Source organism: Leucoraja erinacea, chromosome 7 (genome assembly GCF_028641065.1).
Source record: "Leucoraja erinacea ecotype New England chromosome 7, Leri_hhj_1, whole genome shotgun sequence".
NCBI classification, from domain to species: Eukaryota; Metazoa; Chordata; class Chondrichthyes; order Rajiformes; family Rajidae; genus Leucoraja; species Leucoraja erinaceus.
The window spans coordinates 61,422,226-61,450,057 of NC_073383.1; the positions used below are offsets into that span (position 1 = coordinate 61,422,226).

Consider the following 27,832-nt stretch of genomic DNA (forward strand, 5'->3'; position numbering starts at 1 on the left):
GGTATTACGATCTGTTTGATTTATAGATCTGATCATCTGAAACTTGCTGCAAAACCAAAAGACAAATTTTATTTCTCAAGAAAGTAAACAAATAAGAGAGACTGGAGCCTCCAAATCCTATCAATTCACCCAACCAGCAACTGGGGATTTGGGAAGTTCATTTGGATGAAAGTACAGATCGAAAATACTACTTTAACACCGTCACAAAAGAAAAGACTTGGAAGCCACCTCGGCGCTTTCTGGGAATGCAGAACATGAAGGTAAATGGGTCCATTTTCAAAAAAGTTTTCATGTTATTTTTGTACGGCATAGAAGGCCTTTTGGCCCTTTGAGTGTAAGCTGGTTTTCAAGCAAGCCCATTAATCAAATTACTTACATGAACATAAGGTCATAAGTGATATGAGCAGAATTAGGCCATTCGGCCCACCTAGTCTACTCTACCATTCATTCATGGCCGATCTATCTCTCCCTCCTAACCCCATTCTCCTGCCTTCTCTCCATAACCCCTGATACCCTGATGTCGTTATGTGGTCCTTATTAATGCATTTTAGTCAAACAGCACGGAAAGAAACCATTTGGCCCAACTGATCCATCCTGACCAAAATTATCCATCTAAGCTGGTTTGGCCCATGTTTGCCTGAAATCCCTTAAAGTTTCTTATCCATGTACTTGCCCGAATGTATTTTAAATGTTATAATGTGACCAGACACAACTACTTCCTCTGGTAGCTCGCGCCATATAACACCACCATATGTGTGAAGAAAGTTCCCCTCAGGTTCTTATTAACATAGACATAGACATAGAAAATAGGTGCAGGAGTAGGCCATTCGGCCCTTCGGGCCTGCACCGCCATTCAATATGATCATGGCTGATCATCCAACTCGGTATCCTGTTCCTGCCTTCTCTCCATACCCCCTGATCCCTTTAGCCACAAGGGCCACATCTAACTCCCTCTTAAATATAGCCAATGAACTGACCTCAACTACCTTCTGCGGCAGAGAATTCCAGAGATTCACCACTCTCTGTGTGAAAAAAGTTTTCCTCATCTCGGTCCTAAAAGATTTCCCCCTTATCCTTAAACTGTGACCCCTTGTTCTGGACTTCCCCAACATCGGGAACAATCTTCCTGCATCTAGCCTGTCCAACCCCTTAAGAATTTTGTAAGTTTCTATAAGATCCCCCCTCAATCTCCTAAATTCTAGCGAGTACAAACCGAGTCTATCCAGTCTTTCTTCATATGAAAGTCCTGACATCCCAGGAATCAGTCTGGTGAACCTCCTCTGTACTCCCTCTATGGCAAGAAAGTCTTTCCTCAGATTAGGAGACCAAAACTGTACGCAATACTCCAGGTGTGGTCTCACTAGGACCCTGTACAACTGCATTAGAACCTCCCTGCTCCTATACGCAAATCCTATACATTAAATCTTTACTCTCTCTCTTAAACCTATGCCAATTGATTCTTGATTCACCTACCCCGGAAAAAGAGTTTGTTCTTTCATGCCCCTCATGTTTTTATACAGTCCTATATGATCACTCCTCAATCTCCTGCAACCCGTTAACTTCTCCCTATAGTTTAGTCCCTTGAATCCTAGCAATATCCTTGTAAATCTTCTATGCACTCTTTCAATTTTTATTGATGTCTTTCCTTGTAGTAGGGTGACTATAACTGACTACAATACTCCAAATGTGGCCTCATCAATATCTTGCACAACTGCAACGTAACATTCCCAAAATCTATATTCAATTCCCTTGAATGATAAAAGCCATTATACTAATGGCATTCATCACCTTCTCCACCTGTGATGCTACTTTGAGGGAAATATGTGCGTACCCCTAGATCCCTCTGTTATCCAACAATCTCCAGGGCCTTACTAATCACTGTGGTCCTGCTTAGTTTCACTTCCCAAAATGCAATAACATATAATGTTTTGAATTAAACCCCATTAGACATTCCACAGCCCACTTTCCCAGCTCATCAAGACACCACTGTAAATCACGATAACTATCTTCAATGTTTATGATATCAGCTATTTTAGTGCCATGTGTATACTATTAATCATAGTTTCATTCAGGTTATAGCTTCTCAAGTTTGGGACAATGATTCAAAACTAAAATTTTCATTTTAGGCACAGATAATCATATTGCAGGTAAATTATTCAGGACTGAAGATATATCATGCCTTGAAAGCAAATAATGGATTCTCACATTTTAAATGAGGATTAAACACATCTTGGTGAGACCACACCTGGAGTATTGCGTCCAGTTTTGGTCTCCTAATCTGAGGAAAGACGTTCTTGCCATAGAGGGACTACAGAGAAGGGTCACCAGACTGATTCCTGGGATGTCAGGACTTTCATATGAAGAAAGACTGGATAGACTTGGCTTGTACTCGCTAGAATTTAGAAGATTGAGGGGGGATCTTATGGAAACTTACAAAATTCTTAAGGGGTTGGACAGGCTAGATGCAGGAAGAATGTTCCCTATGTAGGGGAAGTCCAGAACAAGGGGTCACAGTTTAAGGATAAGGGGGAAATATTTTAGGACCGAGATGAGGAAAACATTTTTCACACAGAGAGTGGTGAATCTCTGGAATTCTCTGCCACAGAAGGTAGTTGAGGCCAGTTCATTGGCTGTATTAAAGAGGGAGTTAGATGTGGCCTTTGTGGCTAAAGGAGAGAAGGCAGATACAGGATACTGAGTTGGATGATCAGCCATGATCATATTGAATGGTGGTGCAGGCTCGAAGGGCCGAATGGCCTTATCCTGCACCTATTTTCTATGTTTCTATGTGATGTTAAAATAATTGACAGATTTATGTCTTGAAAGATCTTCATTTTTTTTTTTGTTTAATATCACAAACCAAATTATTTCCCAATGATTTACCTGTGGTAAACTTAAACCTTTTTTATGCTTCTATATAACACTTATCCCCAATTATTCTGAATGGCAGGATTGAACACGTGTCCAAGATTTTTTTTCTGCGACATTAACCCTTCACTATATTTATTAATAGCCTACATGATAATATATTTTAAAAAAACACATTGAAACTACAACCGAGTCATTGGGCCGTGTAGCTGAAAAGAGGAAATTGCATTGGCTTAAAGCTAAATTAAATGAGTGGACAAACTTCTTGTAAATGGAGTTCAGTACTGGAAAGTGTAAGATCATCTACTGAATCTAAAAGAGATAAATCTGTTTATGGTGTAGTAAAAGGATTTAAGAGCCATGCACATTAATCCTTAAAAGTCAACAGGCATTTATAAAATATCTTCAAATCATAAAAGGTTAAAGAAATATTGGCTATTATTTAAAAAGCTATGCAATAGGGAACATGGTAGCATAGTGATTATATAATTTCACAATGAATCCAGAGTGGTAGGTTACTGATCTGGAAGATCTAGGATTTCAAATCCCACCACTATAGCTGAGGAAGTTGAATTTCAGTAAACTTGGAATCGATAGTTATTTATAGTAATGGTGATCTTTATCCATCTATTATATGGATTGACATTAAGTACTCGCCTGGTTAATTAATTTCTTTTGGGGGAAAGAAATATGGCATCCTGACCCATTTGGCTTAAGTGCAACTTACCATGGTCTTTGACCCAGTAGAATTTTAACACAACCCTTTAACACAAGGTTTAAGCTAATCGGCTCACGACACCTGTACAAAGTCACTAAATGCTAGTTTTGTCAATAATGTTACACTGCCCCCTCCAGAACAGCTATGAGAAAATATAATAAGTAGTCAATTTTGCTTCATTATAAAATGGTTACAATGCAGAAAAATACTTTTCTGTCCGTTGTGTTCTTACTAACTCTCAATCAGAGCAACTCATTCATTTCACCAACCCAGTTTGGCCCAGACTTACAAACCTTTCCTGACTGTACATTCATCTAACTTCCTCTTGAAGGCCACAATGAAACTTGCCTAGAACATCTTCTCCACATATCACTGTTCACACTTTATTTTTCACTTGTGATCCTCAATCCTTAACCCCTTCTCTGATAAGAACAACCTCCGACTATTCACTGTTCACGTTGCTCATCATTTCATATACTTCTATCAGATCTTCTCTCAACTTTCTCTGAAGAAAGATATCCCAGCCTATCTCATCTATCCTTGTAATCACAATCCTTCATCCCAGGAATGAAATCTTTCCGGGTCCATTTATAATACTTTCACATCCTCCCTCTATAAAGAGATGACTGGAATCTAACATAATTCTCTAGCTGATAACGGCACAATAATGGGTCAGCTTGGCACTCCTGCTTTTGTGCTTAAGGCGTCTATTGATAAAGCCCAGAGCTGTGTATTTTTATTTGTCACTTTCTCAATCTGCCACCACTTGCAATGAGCAAAACCAATTTGTTTTTTGCTCCAGATTCCAGCATCAGCAATCTCTTGTACCATCACTTTCAATGACTTTTGCACCCATACCCCCAGGTACCTTTGTTCCTACAACCATTTTACAATAATATTCTATATTGCCTCTCCTTAATTTTCCTACCAAAATATATCAGCTTGCCTTTCCCTTGGCACCTCATTCAATCTGTTTGTTTCGATCACTTCACAATACTGTTGAGTTTTGTGGCATTGTTAATTCTAAATCGATTAATACTATATAGATTTTGTTTTTTAAACATTGACTAACTTGTTTCCCTGGGTAACACAGCTACTCATCTTCTTTCTGTCCAAACACACATTTATCAGTATCTTGTATTGACTGTTGCTTCAGCGAACCTCAAGCATATTATGAAAGAGCTTTTATATGCCATGCACTTCAGCTTTGCATTAGGCCTGTTATATGGCAACTTAACCAAAAATGTGTGGAAGTCATTGCACAAACTCTGCTTTACCCTCATCAACTCTATTTGTGACCTTTCCAAAGAATTCCATGAAATTAAATTAAGCATGATTTACCCTTTGCAAATGTGGGCTTGTCTTTATCGATCCTTTTTCCTCAGGCTGACTATTAATCCCCCATTGTATCCATGTTGAAAGTCTTTCTCGCTGGTGAGATTAAATTGATGTTTCTGGTTGATTGCCTTTTCCGAACAAGGGAGTAACATTTAACACTCTCATGTTATCTTGCACTAGTCGCAATTCCAAACCATATTGAACAGTTATGGTCATACCTTTTTATAAGATATAAAATTTTGCACTGCTTCCATGCCTTAATAGATACTTTGGATGTCAAGAGGCAAGTCAAGAATCAATAGTGCATTGTTGTCAAATGTCTCGAAACAGATCAATTAAATTCTTACTTGCAGAAGCACAACAGATATGTAAACAAAGTACTCTGTAAACACCATAATAAATAACAAAAAAGTTCACTATATTAAAAAAAAAATGATGCAGACAAAAATAATAAAAACTGTGCCCCCCAATTGTATGTGGTTTGGAGCTTAATTGGAGGTTGTAGTGTTTAATAGCCTGATAGGTGTTGAGCAGAATCTGCTACTGTACCTGAACATTACAATTTTCAGGCTCCTGTACTTTCTTCCTGATGGCAGGAGTGAAATGAGAGCATTGCTGGAGGAGTATGCGTCCCCCATGTTGCTGGCTGCCTTTTTGAGGCAGGAAGTCCTATAGATCCCTTCGATGGTGGGGAGGTCAGTACCTGTGATGAACTAGGCAGAGATCACCACTTTTTGCAATCTTCTTCATTCCTGTGTGTTAAGTGTAAATCGCTCATATCTAAGCTTCCCTGCCAGCCTAGTTTCAGTAAAAACATTGAATCAAGCACTTGAACAATTAATCGTTATTTTAACAAAAGCGCAATTACAGTTCAACTACTGTACTTATCCTACCGCGGGTTCGATCCTCGTATCTGCCTGATCAAGCCCTCTCGGCCTCGCTCAAACAGAGACACACCAGAAAGTCATGCAGTCCCAAGTGCTCTCCCAGAAGATCGACGCTGAACCTCATGGTAGCGGACTTTTATATGTCCTGGGACCTCGAGGGGCAGAACCACATGGGGGTGATCTCTTAATAATCCAATTACAGGTATCGATTAAACCCATGCAAAACAGATGTTTCCCTAACCCATAATACAGCAGCTCAATACATTGTATTCAAACCGGACCTCTCAAGAACCCAACTTAGAAAAATGTACCCTGATCTGCAAGAAACCCAGCTCAATACCTCATCCAATCAATACTCGGCAAAGTAGAACTCTACAACATTATTTACAATTATTTACAAAATGTATGTCTGGTTTGCAGCCATCCAATCCATTCTATGCATTGTGCACCTATTTGACAGGGTCTGCAGATGGTCGTATACTTTTCTTGCAAATTGTATCTAGGCTCTAGGCACCACTCCGCAGCTTGTCCCAGATTCCAAATTCCAAATTGACCAAATCTTCCAGCAGCCCTGGAGCTTTTACCCCATTTTAAAGTCCTAGCCTCACCAATCTGGCCAGGATTAACACAAACTGCCGAACCAGGTTGTGATGCAACCAGTCAATATGCTCTCTACTGTACACCTGCAGAAGATCAAGAGTGTATTAATGCGTGGGTGCAGGACAGACCTTCGGACATATGTATACTCAGGAATTTGAACTTTTAAAATTGTATCAAAAACATTAGCTTAACCTGTGAAAAACTACAGGTGAATGACTGAAAAGTAAAACAAAATACTGCAGGAAATCTGAAATAAAAATAGAAAGTGCTGAAGTACTCAAGTCAGTCAGCCATTGTGGAAAATGAACCAAAGTTAACATTTCTGTTTTTATCATGGCTGAAAGAAACGTGTTTAATATCATTTCCTGTTGCTCCATGCCTTTAGGTCAGAAGTTAGATTTTTTTTTAATATTCATAACTTATTCCATTAGTTTTTCATAGTTAGAATAAATTCAATCTGTGTGTTAATAAGAAAACGGAGAAAGACGTGAAGTTATTGAGTAATGACATATAACATCAGTGTTGAAACTGTTAATTTAATATAATAAACTTTGAATGCATATAATAATTGAATTCTGTTTTACAAATATTGACAAGTTAATTAAAAGGCTTGCATTTATATTGCATCCTTGATTGTATATCTGTTTTATTCAGTTATTTTGAGAGTAATTTCACTGCATTGACAGAAGTGACTTCTTTCAGATTAAACATTAATCCAAGACTCTACAAGATGTACTATTTCAAAATGATTTGGGAAGCATTCCTGGTCTCTGGGCCAATAATTGTGTTCATCAACCAGCAATCTAAAACAGATTATCTGGGCAATATTACACAGCCTTTTCAGGGAATTTGCTATCTGCAAATTAGCTGCCACATTCCTTGCATACAATTCGACAATATTCTCTAAAGTACTTATTTGGTAACAAGGTCCTCTGGGACAAATTGGGATTGTGAACAGAACTGTGTAAATACCTATTTTTCTATTTTGTGAATCTTATTAAATATATAACTGTAGGCAATTTAATATGAAGCAATTAGATAAGATTTTAATATAAGGCCCATTTTGGTATTGATTGTGAAAATCTTGTGTTATTAATGATCATTAAATAAAGTGCAAAGGAGTTGTAAAAGCTGCTGTATATGTCCTAACTGCGTTAATACTACTTGGGAATACATGCATATTTTTTGGAAACACTTTTTTTCATTTATTGGTTGACTATTACAGTGGAGATCAACATATTGAATTCCACATTGTAGTAATTTTGATATTACCTGGGCCCTGAACTTAATTTGTAATAAATTTACCTCTTTGTAATTCCATAGTTAATATTGTTCCAATGAAATTGGTGGAAGCGTGTCCAAAAAAGGTGTCTCCAAGAAATAAACACAAAAAGCTGGAGTAACTCAGTGGGGCAGGCAGCATCTCTGGAGAGAAGGAACGGGTGACGTTTGGGGTCGAGACCCTTCTTCAGACTGGCCCACCCATTCCTTCTCTCCAGAGATGCTGCCTGTCTCGTTGAGTTACTCCAGCTTTTTGCGTCTATCTTCGGTTTAAACCAGCATCTGCAGTTTCCCTCTTACACATTGTGTCTCCAGAAATCCAGTTATCAATTAATTATACAGATGACCAGTGTTTTCCCCAAACATTTTTAACACAACAGCAAAGTTCTGCATGCTTTTTTAATTAATTCTTAACCATTGTAGAAGTTAACGGTAAATTCTATTGATTGGTAACTTGGCACAGAAGTCCAATATCAAAGGAAAAAGCATTGAAAATACTCTAAAGCAATTTTAATTAAGTAATTCAGTCTATTCAGTCATTACATATCTTACGCCACCAGTATTTCAACATGAAGGAATATGTTGCAGAGAAATGAGTGAGTGGATGGGAATACTCTGGAAACCAACATAGACATAGTGGGTCAAATATCATTAGGAAAGTGGAAAAAGTCCATACCTGTTCATGCTTTGCTTGCCTTTCATGAGATTTTATGAGCCTAATCATGGTTGTCATTAATAGTGCGCCGGAATTATGGGGTCACATCAAAAATGGACAGTTTTCAGCCCAAAACGAAGTGCCACAGCCAAAATGAATGTCAGTGCTTCTTGCACTAAAAGTTAGAATAGTCACAATTTGTACTTTAGATTCTTCTAATAGCACAATCTAATTATAGCCTGATTACTTAGAAAGAATGGAATACCTTTTCATTGCAAATGCCATTCTGGAATGGAGGAGTAAGTTCATGTTGCTTTCATCTGTAGGTGCTAAGTTGATGAAACTTTGTTTTCACTAGCTCCAATGAGACAATGCTTTTGTGGACTTGGCTAAAGTGATTGAACAGCGTGAGTACCCCAGTCTCAATCTCATAATTCAATTATACGTTAATCAGGAGGTATCCCATTCACTAATGCCTTTCAGGATAGGAAATAAACCATTATTACCTCGTCTAAATTGTAGGTAACTCAGGATTGACAGCAACACGCATTTAAATACAGCAAGAGCAAGCGCAGAATGGGTAATGGTTTTGCTGAACACCTTTGTTCAGTCCGCTTGGCCTACACGATTGTTGTTGCCAAATATTTTAACACCTTCCTATTCCATAGAAAATAGGTGCAGGAGTAAGCCATTCGACCCTTCGAGCCAGGACCACCATTCAATATGTTCATGGCTGATCATTAAAAATCAATACCCTACTCCTGCTTTGTCCCCATATCCCTTGATACAGTTAGCCCTAAAAGCTAACTCTAACTCTTTATTTCCATGCTTACCTTTTTGTTCTGGGCCTCCTTCATTGTCACTGTGCGGCCAAAAGCAATTTGGAGGAAGAGCACCTCATATTTTGCTTGGGCAGCTTATGAATATTGATTTCTCTAATTCAGATAACCCTTGCATTCCTTCTCACTTTGTCCCTTCTCCCCCCATCCTAGTCATCCTGCTAGTTTTACTGTTCGTATCTCCTCATTATTACCTCCTCCACATTTTGTGGGCTCTTTGGCCATCAGTGCCAGCTCTGGTTTGTTCTGTACCTTTTCATACCTCCAGTTTCCTTCTCCCCTGACTATCACTGAAGAAGGGTCTCGACCCAAAACGTCACCCATTCCTTCTCTCCAGAGATGCTGCCTGACCTGCTGAGTCACTCCAGCATTCTGTGTCTATCTATGTGAAAGATGAGATTGAACAATGGTGATGCATTAAAAAAAGACATCTAGTGAAAATGTATATAATTCAGTGTGTATTGAAGGAAAAAGAGTGTCATTTTGCTAATATAGTTTCTGGTAGTATTATAGTTTCTCAATACTATAAAATTGACAATAGTTTTATAGTATAGGTATTCCATGGTTCCATGGTATTATGATGTGTGCAAAAGCATGTATTCAGCATTGACCAGATACTACATCAGCCTTAGTTCATAAGTTCTTAATTCTTAGAAGCCATTCAGCCCGTTGAGCTACTCTGCCATTCAATCGTTGCTGATCTACTTTTCTCTCTTAACCCCATTCTCCTGCCTTCTCCTCTTAACCCTTACTCATCAAGTTCCTTACCCTTAAGGGCCTGTCCCACGATGATTTTTACAGTGATTGCCGGCGTCATATCAGTGTCGCCAAATGACTTTGAACATTTCAAAACCCAGTGGCGACAAAAAATGTTGCGACCCTTGAAAAATCATCGCGCGTCATATGTCGTCATGTCGCATCACGCCGCAAATTTTTCGGTGACCTGATAAGTCGGTCAATGAGCCTGCAGTCACCAAAAAAATCGCCGTGGGACAGGCCCTTTACTTACAATCAATTTGTCAGTACACTTGGGGAATCATCCACCTTTCAATGTCATTACAGTGAGGAAAGTAACAAGCTGATAGAAGTAGTATGTGCGGGTAGAGTGCAAGGCAATTATGAGTGAAGCAAATCTCCCTCCTTTAATTAATCGAGAGCATTATCAAATTTAATAGAGTGAAGGTAAATATATGGGTTGGTTGAGAGTCAACAAGAGAATGCAAAAACTGACTATCGGTTTGACAAATACCCTGGGGTGTTTCTTGATGGATTTGATAGCATTCAAAGTATGATTCCAGCCTAGGTTCATCTGAAACAGAATGCTATCCTTTGGCTGTTCAAAGTATGACCAGTACATTACAGTGTGAAGGAAAAGGCGTCAATGAACTTGCGCTTTCTGCACCAATCATTCCTGTAATGAAGACAGATTGTTGCAGTAGAATCTGTGGAGATTATTAGTTAACAATCAACAGAGAAGGAAACGTAGACAAATATCACACATCTCTGACTGATGGTTTGTTGGTCCAGCCAGCTGAAGATTAGATTTGCACAACCCAAAAACAGTGTTTGACATGGCACACGCTTGTTATTAGATGAATATAGACTAAGGTTGAAAGGCGTACAGAGCTGATACAATAGTTTTCCATTTGTGATGGCTTCAGCAACAACAATCTTCCCGAGACCAATGCATGGTTTGATCCAAGATCCATGTTGTTATAGTCGACTGGGTTAAATCTTGATGACGGTAAAGGAAGACAAGTAACACAAGAAGAATCTGGCAGGGGTGCTGCAAAGTTTCTGAGAAACAATGTACCTTTGCTGCCTCAGAGGTAGTTTATCATGTTATAAAGTAGATGGAGAAGAACCCTGCTTAGAAGAGAACCTGTATCTAATACAAGTAAGATAATATGTCTGAGGTGCTCCTTAGTAGTCCTCCACTGCATTGCTTAAAAGTTACAGGATATTGCTTGGATTGGAGTATATTAGTCATAAGGGGAGGTTCTGAAAAATCGGTTTGTTTCTCTACATCACTGGAGGCTGAGGGGGCGACCTGGTAGAAGTACATCTGATAATGAGAGTTCTAAGTGGGATAATGGTCAGTCGTTTTCCAATAGTGGATATATTAAATGCTGGAGGACATAGATTTAAGGTGAGAATGGGAAACTTTAAAGGAGATATCTGTGGCAAGTTTTCCTTTTTACAGGGTGGTGGATGCCTGGAATACACTGCCAGAGGAGATGGTAGAAGCAAATACCGTTGCAACATTAACAAAATAGATAAACACATGAATGGCTAGGGAATAGAGGCATATGGACCATGTGAAAGGATATGAGATGAGATAGATATGAGAATTAATGAGATTTGACATGAGAATTAAGGGACTGAAGTTTAGGGGTAACATGAGGGGGAACTTCTTTACTCAGAGAGTGGTAGCTGTGTGGAATGAGCTTCCAGTGAAGGTGGTGGAGGCAGGTTCGTTTTTATCATTTAAACATAAATTGGATAGTTATAGGGATGGGAAGGGAATGGAGGGTTATGGTCTGAGCGCAGGTATATGGGACTAGGGGAGATTATGTGTTCGGCACGGACTAGAAGGGTCGAGATGGCCTGTTTCCGTGCTGTAATTGTTATATGGTTATATGGTTATATGGTTAGATAGGCACGTGGACTGGAGTAGACACAAGATTAACAGAAGGTTTGTTTCTATACCATGTAATTCTATGTTCTATGTGCAATGTGTTAGGACCTTTAAATTAATTTGTTGAATCATAAGATAAAGTGGAAGTGGACAAAGAAACAAGAAGCTGCTTTCTGAGAGTCGCTGCTGAATTCACAGATTCTTGTTCATTTTGATCCAATAAAGCCATTGCCAACATCATCTATGTAATTCAGTTACACTCCGTAGAGTAGCAATCGATTGCGTTCTCATCAAGTTCCCTATAAGTCACAGCAATGTTATTCACAACCAGCCAAAGAAAGGCATGGTTGTTGCTCATAAAGTTCCGCAAATGCTTTTGGTTATCAAGGATCACTAACATCTGTGTCGTGTATTTTGGTGAATCTAATTGACACCACTCTTATGACTTCAGCAAAGATGTAAAGATGAATAAAAACGGTGTGTGCAGACGGTGTTTGCAGTGTGTACTGCAAATGAACAAGCTGCAACTATTTTAAGTTGATTGAAAGTCAGCGGAGCTCTACGTGAGATGCCAATACTGTGTTAAGTGGTGTCTTTGCTGGAATAGTTATAATACAGTCATAATAAGTTGAAAGGAAAGTGGGAAAAAGTCCATACCTTTTCATGCTTTGCTTGCCTTTCATGAGATTTTAGGAGCCTAATCTTGGTTTTCAATAACAGTGTGCCTGAATTAAAAGGTCACACTTTAAATGGACAGTTAATTGGATGAATATTTAGGCTACTGGTATCAACCACCACCACCCCCCACCCCCCTCACACAAAAAGGGTTATAACAAAAAAAGTTACGTGTAAATAGTGTGAATCATTAAGTTACCTCTCCTGCTCGTGTGGAAGATTCTTACTTCCATTGCTTATGTAAATAGCTCGTTCTAAGCTTCCCCTCCAGTCAAATTTCAGTAAAAAATCACTGAATCAAGCACTTGCGCATCTAAACTTTATTTTGACAAAACACAATTACAGTTCCACTACTATACCTAACCACCGCGGGTTCGATCCTCGTATCTGCCTGATCAAGCCCTCTTTAGCCTCGCTCAAGCAGAGACACTCCAGAAGGTCACTCAGTCCTAAGCGTTCTCCCAGAAGATCGACACAGGACCTCGTGGGAGCGGACTTTTATAGGCCCCTGAACCTTGAGGGGCTGAACCACTTGGAAATGGTTTCTTTACAGTCCAATAACAGATATTGATTAACACAGTATATGATAGACATATCCCTAACCCAATTATACAATGACTAATACAATGTATTCAAACAGTGCTTCTGAGAGGAAGCAAACGTAGCAACATTTACCCAGATATTCAAGAAACACAGACAAGGCTCAATACTTAATCTAATCAACATCTAGCAACATTATATACAATATGTATGTCTGGTTTGCATTCATACAATCCATTCCATGCAATTTGCACCTAATTGTCAGGGTCTGCAGATGTTTCCATTCTTTTCCTGCAACTCTTATCTAGGCTCTAGACAAACTGGCACAATTCTGCAGCTTGTCCCATTTCTACAGAAGGCACATTTAAATTGATCAAATGGCTTAGCAGCCCAGAAGCCTTTACTCAATTTTAGTGTCCTGGCCTCTCCAATTTGGCCAGACTTAACACTTGAGGAACACTCTTTGAACTGGAATGTAAACCTTGTCTGATAAACCTGGTCTGAAGAAAGATCTCAACCCAAAATGTCACCCGTTCCTTCTCTCCATAGATGCTTCCTGTCCTGCTGAGTTACTCCAGCTTTTTGTGTCTATCTTCGGTTTAAACCAGCATCTGCAGTTCCTTGGTTTCCGGAGGGGGCGCTGTCTTGTACGGCTGCCAGTCCTGCAGCTGTCCGTTTCTTTCACTTCTTTTTTATTATTTTTAGTACGTTAAAAGTGTGTAGTCAGGGGGTCTAATCTTTTTATGTGTGGGTGGTGGTGGGGGGAAGGGGGAATCTGCTTTTAAAGTCCCTACCTGGTCGGAGAGTCTGCTTTCCTCCGAGCAGCACCTTCGACCTGTCCTCGCGGCCTACCAGCGGTTCCTGGAGCGACGTTTCCTGAGGGGACCTGGCCAGAACATCGGCTTTGGTGGCGGCACAGCGCTGGAGCGCTGTCGCGGAGCGGGCAATGCCTTGCCTGAGTCACCGCGCTGGAGCTCCAGTATGCTGGGACTGCCGATAGAAACATCGTGGAGCTGCGGTTCTGTGGAGCAGCCAGCTGCGGCGCTGAACTTTACATCCCGGAGCCCGGGATCTCTCGCCGAGATCACCAGTGTGTGGAACTTCGTCCGGCGCGATCTGTTGGCTTGTGAGGCCGCGGTCTCCGGTAGGAGGGCGGCCGTTCCTGGCACCCCAAGCCGCTGAGGGTTCTCCCGACGTCGGAGTACCATCATCCGGCGAGAACGGCCGGGAACATCTGGCCCCGTAATGGCGACTGTGGAGGCCTCAATAGGCCCGACTCTGGGTGGACAAGAGGATGGGGACTGGACTTTGTGCCTTCCCCCACAGTGGTAATCACTGTGGGGGGATATTTTTATGTTTTAATGTTGAAATTCTTAAATGCTATGTTGTATTTTTATTAGTGTGCTGCATGGACATCTGAATTTCCCCTGAAAAAGGGGATTAATAAAGTAATTCTATTCTATTCCTTCCTATAGAAACCTTATCTGTGATTGGCATGGTTATCTCAAGCCAAAAGAGCAACTGCAAAAGAATCACTGCCTCATTTCTCCTGTAGAATCTATGCACATTTACTAAGTTGGAATTTGTCAGCATATTACAGATAATCTGTTGTAGCAATGTTGAGATGTTGAGATCCACTTGCTAAAAAAATCAGGCAGTCCAGCTGAGACCAAAACTTCCTGCATTTTCAAACTATCTGGAACAAGCATTGTCCATAGTATCCCTGCAACATCTGACAATATTTGTCCACTTACAACAATCACCTCTTCAAACAATATTTGTCCACTTACAACAATCACCTCTTCAAAAATAGTGAGGTCTCATGATTAATTACCTTCAGAAAACTGCATCAACACACCAAGAGGAGAATGCATCTAAAATAATTGAATTGCATTTTCATTAGTAAAGCGCTGAGAGCAGAAATAAGGTTAAATTATGGAACAGATTTGGAAATCGATAATTTAATCTACATTGTTTTCGGTTGTCTGAATGAATGAATCTAAATTAGTTTAGTTATGCTATTATAGATGCTAGCAAAGAAAGTAGGGCATACAATCTCTCGAGCCTTTACTACCATTTAATAAGAGAAAGGTTGATCCTCCATCAATTCTCTGTTCTTTCTCCTTAGCCTTGGGTGCTATAGTGTCAAAAAACTGCCAGGCTTTAGCATACTCAAGCAATGTCCTCTACATGGAATATCTCTGGGACAAACTGTCTGAAAGACATCAGGCCAATTGGAACAGCCTAGAATTCCACAACCTATGCCTTACTTGTATTCCTGGGCTATTATAAGGTCATAAGGAATACGAGTAGGATTAGGCCATTCAGCCCATCAAGTCTACTTTGCCATTCAATCATGGCTGTGTAGGAAAAAACTGCAGGTGCTGGTTTAAATCAAAGGTAGACACAAAATGCTGGAGTAACTCAGCTGGATAGGCAGCATCGCTGGAGAGAAGGAATGGGTGATGTTTCGGGTCGAGATCCTTCTTCACACTGATGTCAGTCTGAAGAAGGTTCTTAACCCGAAAGGCCACCCATTCCTTCTCTCCAGAGATGCTGCCTGTCCCGCTGAGTTACTACAGTATTTTGTCTACGTTCAATCATGGCTGATCTATCACTCCCTCCTAATTCCATTCTCCTGCCTTCTCCCCATAACTTCTGACACCTGTACTAATCAAGAATCTATCTATCTCTGCCTTAAAAATATCCACTGACAGCCGCCACAGCCTTCTGTGGCAAGGAATTCCACAGATTCACCACCCTCTGACTAAAGACATTTCTCATCTCCTTCCAAAAAGAACGCCCTTTAATTATGGGGCTATGACCTCTGGTCCTGGATTCTCCCATGAGTGGAAACATCCTCCCCACATCCATGCTATCCAAGCTTTTCACTAATCCATATGTTTCAATGAGTTCCCCCTCATTCTTCTAAGCTCCAGCGAGTATAGGCCCAGTGCCGACAAACGCTCATCGTATGTTAACCTACTAATTCCTGGGATCATTCTTGTAAACCTCCTCTGGACCTGTTCCAGAGCCATCACATCCTTCCTCAGATAGGGTGTTCAAAATTGCACATTATATTTCAAATGCGGCCTTACCAGCGCCTTGTAGAGCCTCAACATTACATCTCTGTTTTTGTATACAAGGCCTCTTGAAATAAAGGCTAGCATTGAGATTGCTATCTTTACTACCGATTCAACTTGCAGATTAACATTTGGGAATCCTCCACTAGCACTCCCAAGTCCCTTTGCACCCGCAATTTCTGGATTCTCACCCCATTTAGAAAATGCACCTTGTGAAGAGGCCATAGAGAAGTCGGAAGGATATAATTACAAGCACATCACCAAAAACCGATGGTGTGATATTAGGTGACAAATGAGAATCATGAACAAGCATAATCTGGTCCAAAACATAGAAAATTATCATATTTGCCTCGTGTAAGGCTTCCCTCAGTCCTATTGCTCTAACCTCATTGGCACAAGCTGCTCTTCCACAAGAGGACAAGAAAATAGGAGCAGAAGTTGGAACTCAGCGGGCCGCCTGGCTGACCCGCTGAGTTCCTCCAACACTCTGTGTTTTTTGTTTGGCTCTGGAGTTGAAAGGGGACACGGGGAGCTAGGGTAGCTCAGCGGGATGGGCGGCGGCTCTTGGGAGTAGGTGGCGTTTCAGGTCGTGACCCTTCTTCAGACAATCACAAGTACTCTCACCGACGAGCGTTCAGTTCAGTCTGAAGAAGGGTCTTCTCTCCAGAGTCACTGCCTGTCCTGCTGGCTGCTGAGTTACTCCAGTTTTATGTCTAACTTCAATTTCAGAGTTAAATAAAAAACACAGAATGCTGTAGGAGCTCAGTGGATTAGGCGGCATCTGTGGAGGGAAAGGATTAGGAGTTGTTTCGGGCCAGGGTTCTTCTTCAATAGGAAGGAACTGCAGATCAAAGATACTAGAGCGGATACCAGTGTCTCTGCTGCCGAACAGGCATGATATTCTTCTGTTACACAAAAAAGCTGGAGAAACTCAGCGGGTGCAGCAGCATCTATGGAGCGAAGGAAATAGGCAACGTTTCGGGCCGAAACCCTTCTTCAGACTGATCGGGGGCGGGGGTGGGCGGGGACAAGAAAGGAAAAAGGAGGAGGAACCCGAAGGCTGGGGGATGGGAGGAGACAGCAGGGGGACTGAGGAAGGGGAGGAGACAGCAAGGACCAACAAAATTGGGAGAATTCGATGTTCATGCCCCCAGGATGCAGACTCCCCAAACGGAATATGAGGTGCTGTTCCTCCAATTTCCGGTGCTGCTCGCTGTGGCCATGGAGGAGACCCAGGACGGAGAGGTCGGAGACGGAGTGGGAGGGGAGTTGAAGTGCTGAGCCACCGGGAGGTCAGCTTGGTTATTGCGTACCGAGAGGAGGAGTTTGGCGAAAGCAACGACATATAATCGCCCAACCTCCAAGCTTGGTCTTGTACTCTTACCGATATAGATCTGCTTGACATCTAGCCCCCACTCCCGGACGCAATAGATGAGGTTGGAAGAGATGCTTAGGTAATCCCCCTGTCGCACCTGGATCACGATTGCTTGGGTCCTGAACGTGAAAGCATCCTCGAGGGGGGAGGTAAAGGGACAAGTGTTGCATCACTTGCGGTTGCAAGGGAAAGTGCCCGGGGAGGGGGTGGTACGAGAGGGAAGGGAAGAATTGACAAGGGAGTTATGGAGGGAGCGGTCTTTGCGGAAGGCAGATATGGGGGGAGATGGGAAGATTTGGCGAGTGGTGGGGTCACGTTGGAGGTGGCGAAACTGACGGAGGATTACTTATGATATTCTTCTGATTTAAATTGGAATTCTGATTTTATTGTTTTCTTATTTGTCAATTTGTTGTGCACGATTATTTGCGGCCAATCAACCACTGTCTCTAAGGGTGTTGCGTCCAATCGCCGACCAGCTTCCCTTAAAATTCCCATCCAATTAACAAATCAGTCTCCTCCCTTCCAATCAACCGCTGTCTCCAAGGGCATTATGTCCAATCACATAATGTGCTGGTCACTCGGCGGCCAATCAGACACAGTCTCTGAGGGGCATTCAAACCAATCACCGACCAGCTTCCCTTAAAATTCCTGTCCAATCAACAAATCGGTCACCTCCCGTCCAATCAACCGCTGTCTCCAAGGGCATTGTGTCCAATCACATAATGCGCTGGTCACTTGGCGGCCAATCAGACACAGTCCCTGAGGGGCATTGTGACCAATCACCAACCTGCTGCCCTCACAGAAGCAGGCGATGGCTAGAGCCAAGACAGAGAGAGAGAGAGAGAGAGATGCAAGAAAGCAGCTATGACATATAATACCCAATAAACTGTATTACAAATACACAATAAACAAGTTATGCATTCTTGTACTCTTACATGGATATGATCGCACTTAGAAAATCCCCGCCCCCACTCCCTTCCTTCCCAACCTTAGCCTCATGGACCTTAGCGTCCCCTAGTTTCCATTTCCATCACTGGTTATGTCCCCTTGTTTTAAACTCTCCTACACGTGAAAGCATCCTGACATCTCCCCTATAAAGCCACCCTAAGATACAGTATGTTATGTTTGAATAAGATCACAAATAATTTTCCTAAACTTCAAAGAACACAGGCACAAACATTTTGTTAGGACAAGCTTTGCATACAGAATTAGCCTGGTGAATCTCTTTGTATTGCCTCCAATTTTATTATGTTTTATTTATATAAATTTCCTTTCTCCATTATGTGCATACTGTCTCCTTTAATGCAACCAAGCTATTCATCATCCAGATGTAGCATTCCACCCTCTCATTTGGTGTGGATGCACTAATTTCTAATATTAGTTTCCGTCATATACTGATGGTCTTTAGATCCAGTCTTCACCTCGAGGGAAAACCATTTTGTGCCTCCACAAGTAAACGCCAATATACTGTTTGCTATTTTTGTATGATCTTCAGCATGCTGGGTGCATTTTTTACAATAACCTTAACTTTCACATTTTGTACAAACATTGCCACAGGCAGATGGTGGACGGCCTTTCTCTGTCAATAATCAATCTTCTGTTTTTTGATGCCATGTCTGTTTACCTCCTGCTATTTTTCATCAGGGAAATGTCTATTTCCCATTCAAATCTCTTTACAGCTTCACAGGATCATCAAGCCTTATGTCCTACATCTATTAATCTTTTTTTTTAAAGTACTGAATAAAACAAAATTGATGACATCATTTTTAAGTTCATGTTAAGAAACTGTTTTATTTTGTGGTCCAGTGCTCCCTCTGGTGTTCATTGACAATTAAGATTGTGGTTTGCAGTGTTGTCCAATACAGCCATCTCCTGGTCATGGTTGGTACAGCAAGTTTAAAAAAGTCTGAAATTACGGCGATCATCAGGAGTAAAAGCATACAAAATTATTGCAGGTTGGGCAGAAGATCTATATTGAGATTTAAGCGATGGATTAAACAATTGGCTCATTTTTCTGGTGTTCAAGATAACCATTGTACATGTGTTAGGCAAAGTTTCAGGTCGTGATCCTTCTTCCGACAAAAATGCTGGAGAAACTCAGCGGGTGAGGCAGCATCTATGGAGCGAAGAAAATAGGCAACGATTTGGGTCGAGACCCTTCCTCCGAAATAGGCAATATTTCGGATCGAGACCCTTCTTCAGAAATTCAGAAAGATGGGTCTCGACCCAAAACGTTGCCTATTTCCTTTGCTCCATAGATGCTGCCTCACGCGCTGAGTTTCTCCAGCGTTTTTGTCTACCTTCGATTTTCCAGCATCTGCAATTCCCTCTTAAACACGTGTTAAAATGAGTTTTAACATCCATTTAATGCAACCTCTTAGAACTGAATACTCTGACCAGGAGGCTGCATATCACCTCAGTTGCCAACACTGTTTTATTTGTATGGTGTTTTTTTTTCTCCAAAGCATCCCGTGCAAATGCACGGAGCAGGATTTCTTCTCTGCTTCTGTAATCATTGGAGTGCATAAGGTTGAGGGGTGATCTTATAGAGGTGTATAAAATCATGAGATTGAATGCATAGGGTGAATACACAGTGTTTTTCATCGGATAAGAGAATCAAGAACTAGAGGACATAGGTTTAATGTAAGAGGGGAAAGATGAAATGGAAATCTAAGGGTCAGCATTTTCACGGAAGGCGGTTTATACACCAGTCTACCCACCTTAAACAAAGTCACGCACAGACGTCCTCCATGAGAGGACAGTCATACTCATTTCGAGTGCCCGCCGATGATGACACATACTAGGGACAATTTATACATTAACCAAGCCAATTAGCCTATAAACCTGTATGTCTGGGAGGAAACCAAAGATCTCGGAGAAAGCCCTACGTGGTCACGGGAAGAACATACAAACTCCATACAGACAGCACCGATAGGCAGGATCGAACCCGATTCTTACAGCATGCGTTGTAAGGCAGCAACTCTACCGCTGCACCACCGTGGCCACTGAAAAGCCGCGCATAATGGAAAAATATGTGTGAAATTTATACTTGACTAGTTTTGTCATCAGTAAATATGAACATGCTATTTCAAATATAGCAGTGCATAAATTAAGCTTCAGTATTAAAGGATTAATTGCATTCTTTCAAAAGTACATCAATCAAACACGAATAAATATACAAGATACTTGTATTTAAAATACTATCACTATTTTAACTACTTGTTGTTTTACTTACCAATAAGAAACTTCTTATTTCTCTGTTTCTTACAGCCAAATACTTATTTAAGTTCACCCAGCACTAATTCTCATTCTTCTTTTACTCATCAGAACTCTGTCACTTGCACTCCATGTACTCCATCACTACCAACTAAATGTGAATGTACATGGCATGGTTTGTAAGTTTGTAGATTACATTAAAATAGGTGGTGTTGTTATCAAGACTTACAGCAAAGTCATGATCAATTGAGTCAATGGGCCAAGAAATGGCAAATGTAGTTTAATTCATATAGTGCGATATATTGAATTTTGGGAATCAAACCAGGGCAGGCCATTCACGATGAATGGTAGGGCCCTGGGGAGTGTTGTAGAATAGAGAGACCTTCGTGTATAAGTACATAATTCCCTGGAATCATACGTGGACAGGGTGGTAAAGGATGCTTTTGGCATATTGGCTTTTATTAGTAAGGACACTTACTGTGGAAATATAGAGAGGAAATTGCAGGAACCCTGGCTGAGATTTACGAGTCATTAAACACAGACAATAGACAATAGGTGCAGGAGTAGGACATTCAGTCCTTCAAGCCAGCACCACCATTCAATGTGATCATGGCTAATCATCCACAATTAGTACCCAATTCTTGCCTTCTCCCCATATCCCCTGATATTCCCTATCTTTAAGAGATCTATCTAGCACTATCATGAAAGTATCCAGAGAACTGGCCTCCAGAGGCAGAGAATTCCACATTCACAACTCTCTGTGTGAAAAGTGTTTCCTCATCTCCGTTCTAAATGGCTTATCCCTTATTCTTAAACTGTGGCCCCAGATTCTGGACCCCCAACATCGGGAACATGTTTCCTGCCTCTAGCGTGTCCAAACCCTCAATAATCGTATATGTTTCATGTTGTAGATGGAAAAGGGCTGCTTAGGGAAAGTCAACATGGTTTTGTATGTGGGAGAACGTGTCTCACAAATCTGATTGAGTTTTTTGAGGATGTAACCAAAAAGGTCAATAAAGGCAGAGCTGTAGATGTTGTATACATGGATTTCAGTAAGGCATTTTACAAGGTTCTGCATGGTAGGCTGCTCTGGAAGGTTAGATCCCGTGGAATTCAAGGAGAGATAGCTGAATGGATTGAAAATTGGCTTAATGGAAGGAAGCAGAGGGTGATGGTGGAAGGTTACTTTTTGGACTGGAGGCCTGTGGATAGTGGTGCACCTCAGGGTTTGGTGCTGGGCCCTTGGCTGTTTGTCATCTATATCAATGAATTGGATGAGAACAAAATTGCATGATTAGCAAGTTTGCAGATGAGGCTTTTGGTAAGGTGCTGCATGTGAGGCTGCTAAAGAAGACAAGAGCCCCAGAGCGAAGATATAGCATGGATAGCACATTACCTGGATGGCAACGAAGGGGGCTTTTTGTGGTTGGTTGCCAGTGACTAGCGATGTTCCACAGGGGTCAGTGCTGGGGCTGCTACTCTTCATGTTGTATATTAATGTTTTGGATGAGGGAATTGAAAACTTTGTGGCCAAGTTTGCAGATGATACAAAGATATCTGGAAGGGCAGGTAGTGTAGAGAAAGCACGGACTCTACAGAAGGACTTGGTCAGATTGGGAGAGTAGGCAAAGAAATGGCAGATGGAATACAGCGTAGCAAAGTATGGAGTCATGCATTTTGGTAGTAGGAGTAAAGGCATAGACTCTTTTCTAAATGGGGAGAGACCTGAGGTCATAGCCTCAGAATCAAAAAACATACCTTTATAATGGAGATGAGGAGGAATTTATTTAGTTAAAGGGTGTGGGATTCGTTGCCACAGAAGACTGTGGAGGCCAAGTCAATAGATATTTTTAAGATGACGATTGACAGATTCTTGCTTAGTACGGGTGTCAGGGGTTTTGTGGAGAAGGCAGGAAAATGGGGTTGAGAGTAAAAGATAGATCAGCCATGATTGAATGACGAAGTAGACATGATGGGGCGAATGGCCTAATTCTGCTCCAGGAACTACGACACATAAGTCGTGGTATTATAAATAGTGAAGATGGTTGAACTAAATTGCAGCAGGATCTTGGGCAAGTGGGCTGAGGAATGGTTGATGGAATTTAATAGAGTGAAATGCGAGGTGTTGCATTTTGGCAACACTAAACTTGGGCAGGACCTCCATAGTGAAAGGTAGGGCACTGGGGAGTGTTATAGTGTAAAGAGAACTGGAAGTACAGGTACATAGTATGTTGAAAGTAGGATCATATTAGATAGGGTAGTGAAAAGGTATTTTGGCACATTGGTCGTCATTAGTCAAAGTATTGAGTATAGAAGTTGGAATGTCATGTTGCAGTTCTATAAGACCTTAATGAAGTCGCATTTAGAGTATTGTGTTCAGTTCTGGGCATCATGTAATAGGTAAGATGTTGTCAAGCTGGAAAGGGTGCAGAGAAGATTTACGAGGATGTTGCCAGGACTAGAGGGCAGGAATGAGTTGAGCAGGCAAGGACTATATTCCTTGGAGCGCAGGAGGATGAGGGATGAAGTTATAAAAGGTGTTCAAAATCATGCGAGGAATAGATCGGGTAATTGCACAGTCTCTTGCCCAGAGCAGGGGAGGAATCGAAAACTAGAGGAAATATGTTTAACGTGAGGGGGATTTGAGCTGAGGGTAACTTTTTCAGGCAAAGGGTGGTAGGTAAATGTTATTAGGTGCTGAAGGGGATAGTTGAATCAGGTACTATTGCAACATTTCGAGACATTTAGGCAGGTACATGGATAGGACAGGTTCAGATGGATCTCGGTCAAATGCAGGTGGGTGGGACTAGTGTGGATGGGACATGTTGGTCAGTGTGGGCAAATTGGGCTGAAGGGCCTATTTCCGTGCTGTTGGACTATGACTATAGACTATATAGACTATAGACTATGATACCAAATATGGAAGTTGGGGCATTATGTTGCAATTGCACCAGATGTTGGTGAGGGCACATTTGGAGTATTATGTTGTCTTTTGATTATCCTACTATAGGAAAAATGCTATTAAGCTTGAAGGTGTGCAGAAAAGATTCATGAGGATGTCGCCAGGACTCGAAAGAGAAACTCAGTTTTAGGGAGAGCTTAGGCAAGCTGATGCTTTATTTGTTTGGGCATAGAGATTGTGGTGTGATTTTATAGAAGTGCATAAAATCTTAAGGAGCATGGACAAGGTGAATTTAGAGTATTTTTCCAATTGTTGGAGAATCAAGAACATGAGGGATTAGGTCAAAAGTGAGAGGGGAAAGGTTTAATAGGAACCTGTGGTGGAAGGAACTGCAGATGCTGGTTTTATCTGAAGAAAGACACAAAATGCTGGAGTAACTCAGCGGGACAGCCCGCATCTCTGGATGGGTGAGGTAACACTACTCCAGCATTTTGTGTCTCTGCTGAGTTACTTAAGAATTTTGTGCCTCCGCTGAGTTACTGCAGCATTTTGTGTCTATGCTGTCTGTCCTGCTGAGTTACTTCAGCATTTTGTGTCCTCAGTCTGAAGAAGGGTCTCGACCCAAAACATCACCCTTTAATAGGAACCTGATGATGGGCAACTATTTCACACAAAGGGTGATACGCACATGGAACAAGCTGCAAGACTACTTGATTGAGGCAATTGCACGATCACCATTTAAACATAAGATCACCACGTTTGACAGGTACATGGATAGGAAGGTTTGAGAGAGATGTGGGTCAAACACTGGCAAATGGGAATAGCAAAGATGAGCATCTCAGTCAACATGCACGAGAGGCCTGTTTCCGTGCTCTTTAATTCTAAGCACCAATTGAAATGCATCACAGCTCATTGGATCCCCAACTGAATCTATCATCAATTGATCTGTGCATAACTCCAGTATTTTGGCATTTAAGTTGGCATATCAAGACAATATTGAACAATTTTAATATAAAGGCAAATGGCAGAATTGCCTTTGTGCTTCTGATAATTACAACAAAAGCATAATTATTCTTAAAAATGTGTAAAAAACAGAAATCAAAGCACATAGCCTTGACATCCACCATCATGAAATGTTTTGATAGGCCAGTTATGGAACGCATTAAATCCAGTCAACCCAAGGCCTTGACCCACTGCAGTTCGCCTACCGCCACAACCAGTCCATGGACAATGCTATTGCCCTAGTCCCGCACTCATCCCTAGAACACCTGGATAAGAGAGACACCTGTCGTACGTCAGACACCTATTCATAGACTACAGCTCTGCCTTTAATACCATTATACCATCCAAGCTCATCACCAAACTCACGGGACTTGGTGTCAGCACTCTTCTCTGCAACTAGATCCTTGACTTCCTGACCAACAGACCCAGTGAGGATAGGGGATTTGGTGAATACTTCAAATTCCTAGGAGGTAATTAACACCAACAACTTCTCCTGGACCACCCATATTGAAGCAATGACCAAGAATTCAGCGTCAGTTTCTTCCAAGCTGTTATCTGACATCTGAATCATTCAACCACAACCAGTTAGCAGTGCTGATCAACTATCTACCTCTTTGGTGACCCCTGGACTATCCTTGATCGGGTTTTTTTGGCTTTACCGTGCACAAAACAATATTCCCTTATCATGTATCCATACACTTTAAATGGATTATAATTATATATTGCCTCTCTGCTGACTGGTTAGCACGCAACAAAAATATTTTCACTGTACCTTGGTACACGTGACAATAAACTGAACTGAACATATTTTATTTAAAATAGTGTAAAAATCATTCACGTGGATAGAAATTGTCCATGGAAGGAAACAGAGGGTGATGATGGAAGGTTGCTTCTCAGACTGGAGGCCTGTGACTAGTGAAGTGCCTCAGGGTTCAGTGCTGCGCCCGTTACTGTTTGTCATCTATATCAATGATTTGGATGAAAACATACACGGCAAGATTAGCAGTTTGCAGATGATAGAAAAATGGGGTGGTTTTGCAGATCCCGTGAGTTTTGCAGATAGTGAAGATGGTTGTGAAAAATTGCAGCAGGATCTTGATCGATTGGCAAGGTGGGCTGAGGAATGGTTGATGGTATTTAATACAAAGAAATGTGAGGTGTTTTGGGATGTCTAATGTGGGAAGGACCTACACAGTGAATGATAGGGCTCTGTAGAGTGTTGTAGAGCAGAGGGATCTAGGAGTGCCGGTGCATAGTTCCTTGTAGGTGTAGTCGCAGGTAGATAGGGTGGTCAAAAAGGTGTTTGGCACATTGGCCTTCATCAGTCAGAGTATTGAGTACAATACAATACAATACCATTTATTGTCATTTGAGCCTCAGTGAGGCTCAAACAAAATTCCGTTTCCACAGCCATACAAACAAAGACAATTTCCGACAGACATACACACAATTTAATTCACACAAACATCCATCACAGTGAACCCACTTTAAGCCATTTTAGGCCGTGCCGGGCGATTTACGGCCCCGCTCCCGGTCTAAAAGTCACAATGTTGGAGCCCCCGGCGGGTGCTGGAATGTCCCACGGCCATGAAGCCGTGCCGGGCGATGTACGTCCCCGCTCCGGGTCGTTCCAACCCCGCGACACGGGCTGGAGAAGTCGCGTTGCGGGAGCTCCGGGAAGCGGTCTCTCCCCCCGGAGTATAGGAGTTGGGAGGTCATGTTGCATTTGAAAATGGTGTTGGTGAGGCCACATTCAGAGTATTGTGTTCAGTTTGGTGCACCATTTTATAGGATTGAAAGGGTACAGAGAAGATTAACAAGGATATTGCCAGGGCTAGAGGGTCTGAGCTATCGGGAGAAGTGGAGTAGGCTGGGACTAGATTCCCTGATTCAGGAGGTTGAGGGGTGATCTTTTAGAGGTGTATGAAATCATGAGTGGAGTAGATTGGACAAAGTCTCTTGTCCTACGTAGGTGAATCGAGGACCAGAGGACATAAATTTAAGGAGAAGCGGAAAAAAATTAATATTAATTTGAGGAGTAACTCTTTCACAAGAAGGGTGGTAAATGTATGGACAAAGCTGCCAGAGGAGGTAGTTAAGGCAGGGACTATCCCAACATTAGACAGGTACATGGATAGGACAGATTTGGAGGGATATGGATCAAACGCGGGCAGGTGGCATTAGTGTAGCAGGGACATGTTGGCCGGTGTGGGCAAGTTGTGACGAAGGGCATGTTTCCACACTGTATCACTCTATGACTCGAATTCACGGTTCAGTGGTATAAATGTGCCATTATTCAGGTGTCAATGGATAAATAACATGAACAGCAGTGTTTAATTAGTGATATTTGTGAGAATTGTATTTTTTCCCATATTTTATTACATGGTGAGATTTTGCATTTGCTCAATGTGTTCCCAAATGTTTTTAACAAAAATATTTTAAACTAATATGCACAGATTCTTTCCTTATAAACAATAGATTCCTAAGACGCTTTTGCAGAATTAGCTTATGTTTATCACTGGCAGCTCAACAAAAGAGTTGGCTGAATGATTGCAAAGGTCAGATATGATGCTAGCAGATCAGCAAAATGCAGATAGATTTTGCAGTTTTGCTAGTCATTAATCCAGCCACAAGCAAAATATTTTGATTAAACATTCTGTACCTTACGGTAAAAAGTCTTTATTGTCATCCAGGTTGTCAGTCCTTAATTCTGATTAGTTTTGTTGTTGGAAAAGCAAACATTTTTTTGTGACAGTTGCAGCCAGTAGCAAAATCTACTGCTTCTGAAAATTATTAAATTCGAGTCCTGTCACAGTGCATAGGTAGTTGCAATTGTTATAAGTATAAAGCTTCAACTTTTGACCTGTGATTTAAACTAAAATATGCAGCCTTTGCATTGAAATGTATTTATGTTTGTGTACAACAAATTACAGTATATTCCTATACCATGATCCTTTTGACATTGCATTGAACTTGTGGTTGCACGATTCACTCTCTTATTGAAAAGAGCAGCTTCAAAGTTTGAAAATGCACCTCCGTCTTTATTTGTGTTCAGCTGAATTCTTGAACAAACTAATCTTTTAGATGATCTCACACATTTTAAATGCCACAATAGGTTTGCACGGCTGCCAATCATGTGGCGGCAATAATGTAAACCTTGTTAATTCGGTTTTCAATTTTATATTAAAACAAAGATTTAAAATTGTGTTGCATGA

The 27,832-nt window shown here is 41.3% G+C and overlaps 1 protein-coding gene across 1 annotated transcript in view; it reads left to right on the forward strand.

Annotated features, from left to right (window-relative positions):
- The window catches only part of LOC129699053 (rho GTPase-activating protein 15-like), a 688,053-nt gene that overhangs the window by 55,020 nt on the left and 605,201 nt on the right, over positions 1-27,832 (forward strand). Inside the window, exon 2 of the mRNA XM_055638666.1 lies at positions 27-260. Coding sequence (XP_055494641.1) covers positions 246-260 — 15 coding nt within the window. The 5' untranslated portion in view covers positions 27-245. The remainder of the gene's footprint in view (positions 1-26; positions 261-27,832) is intronic.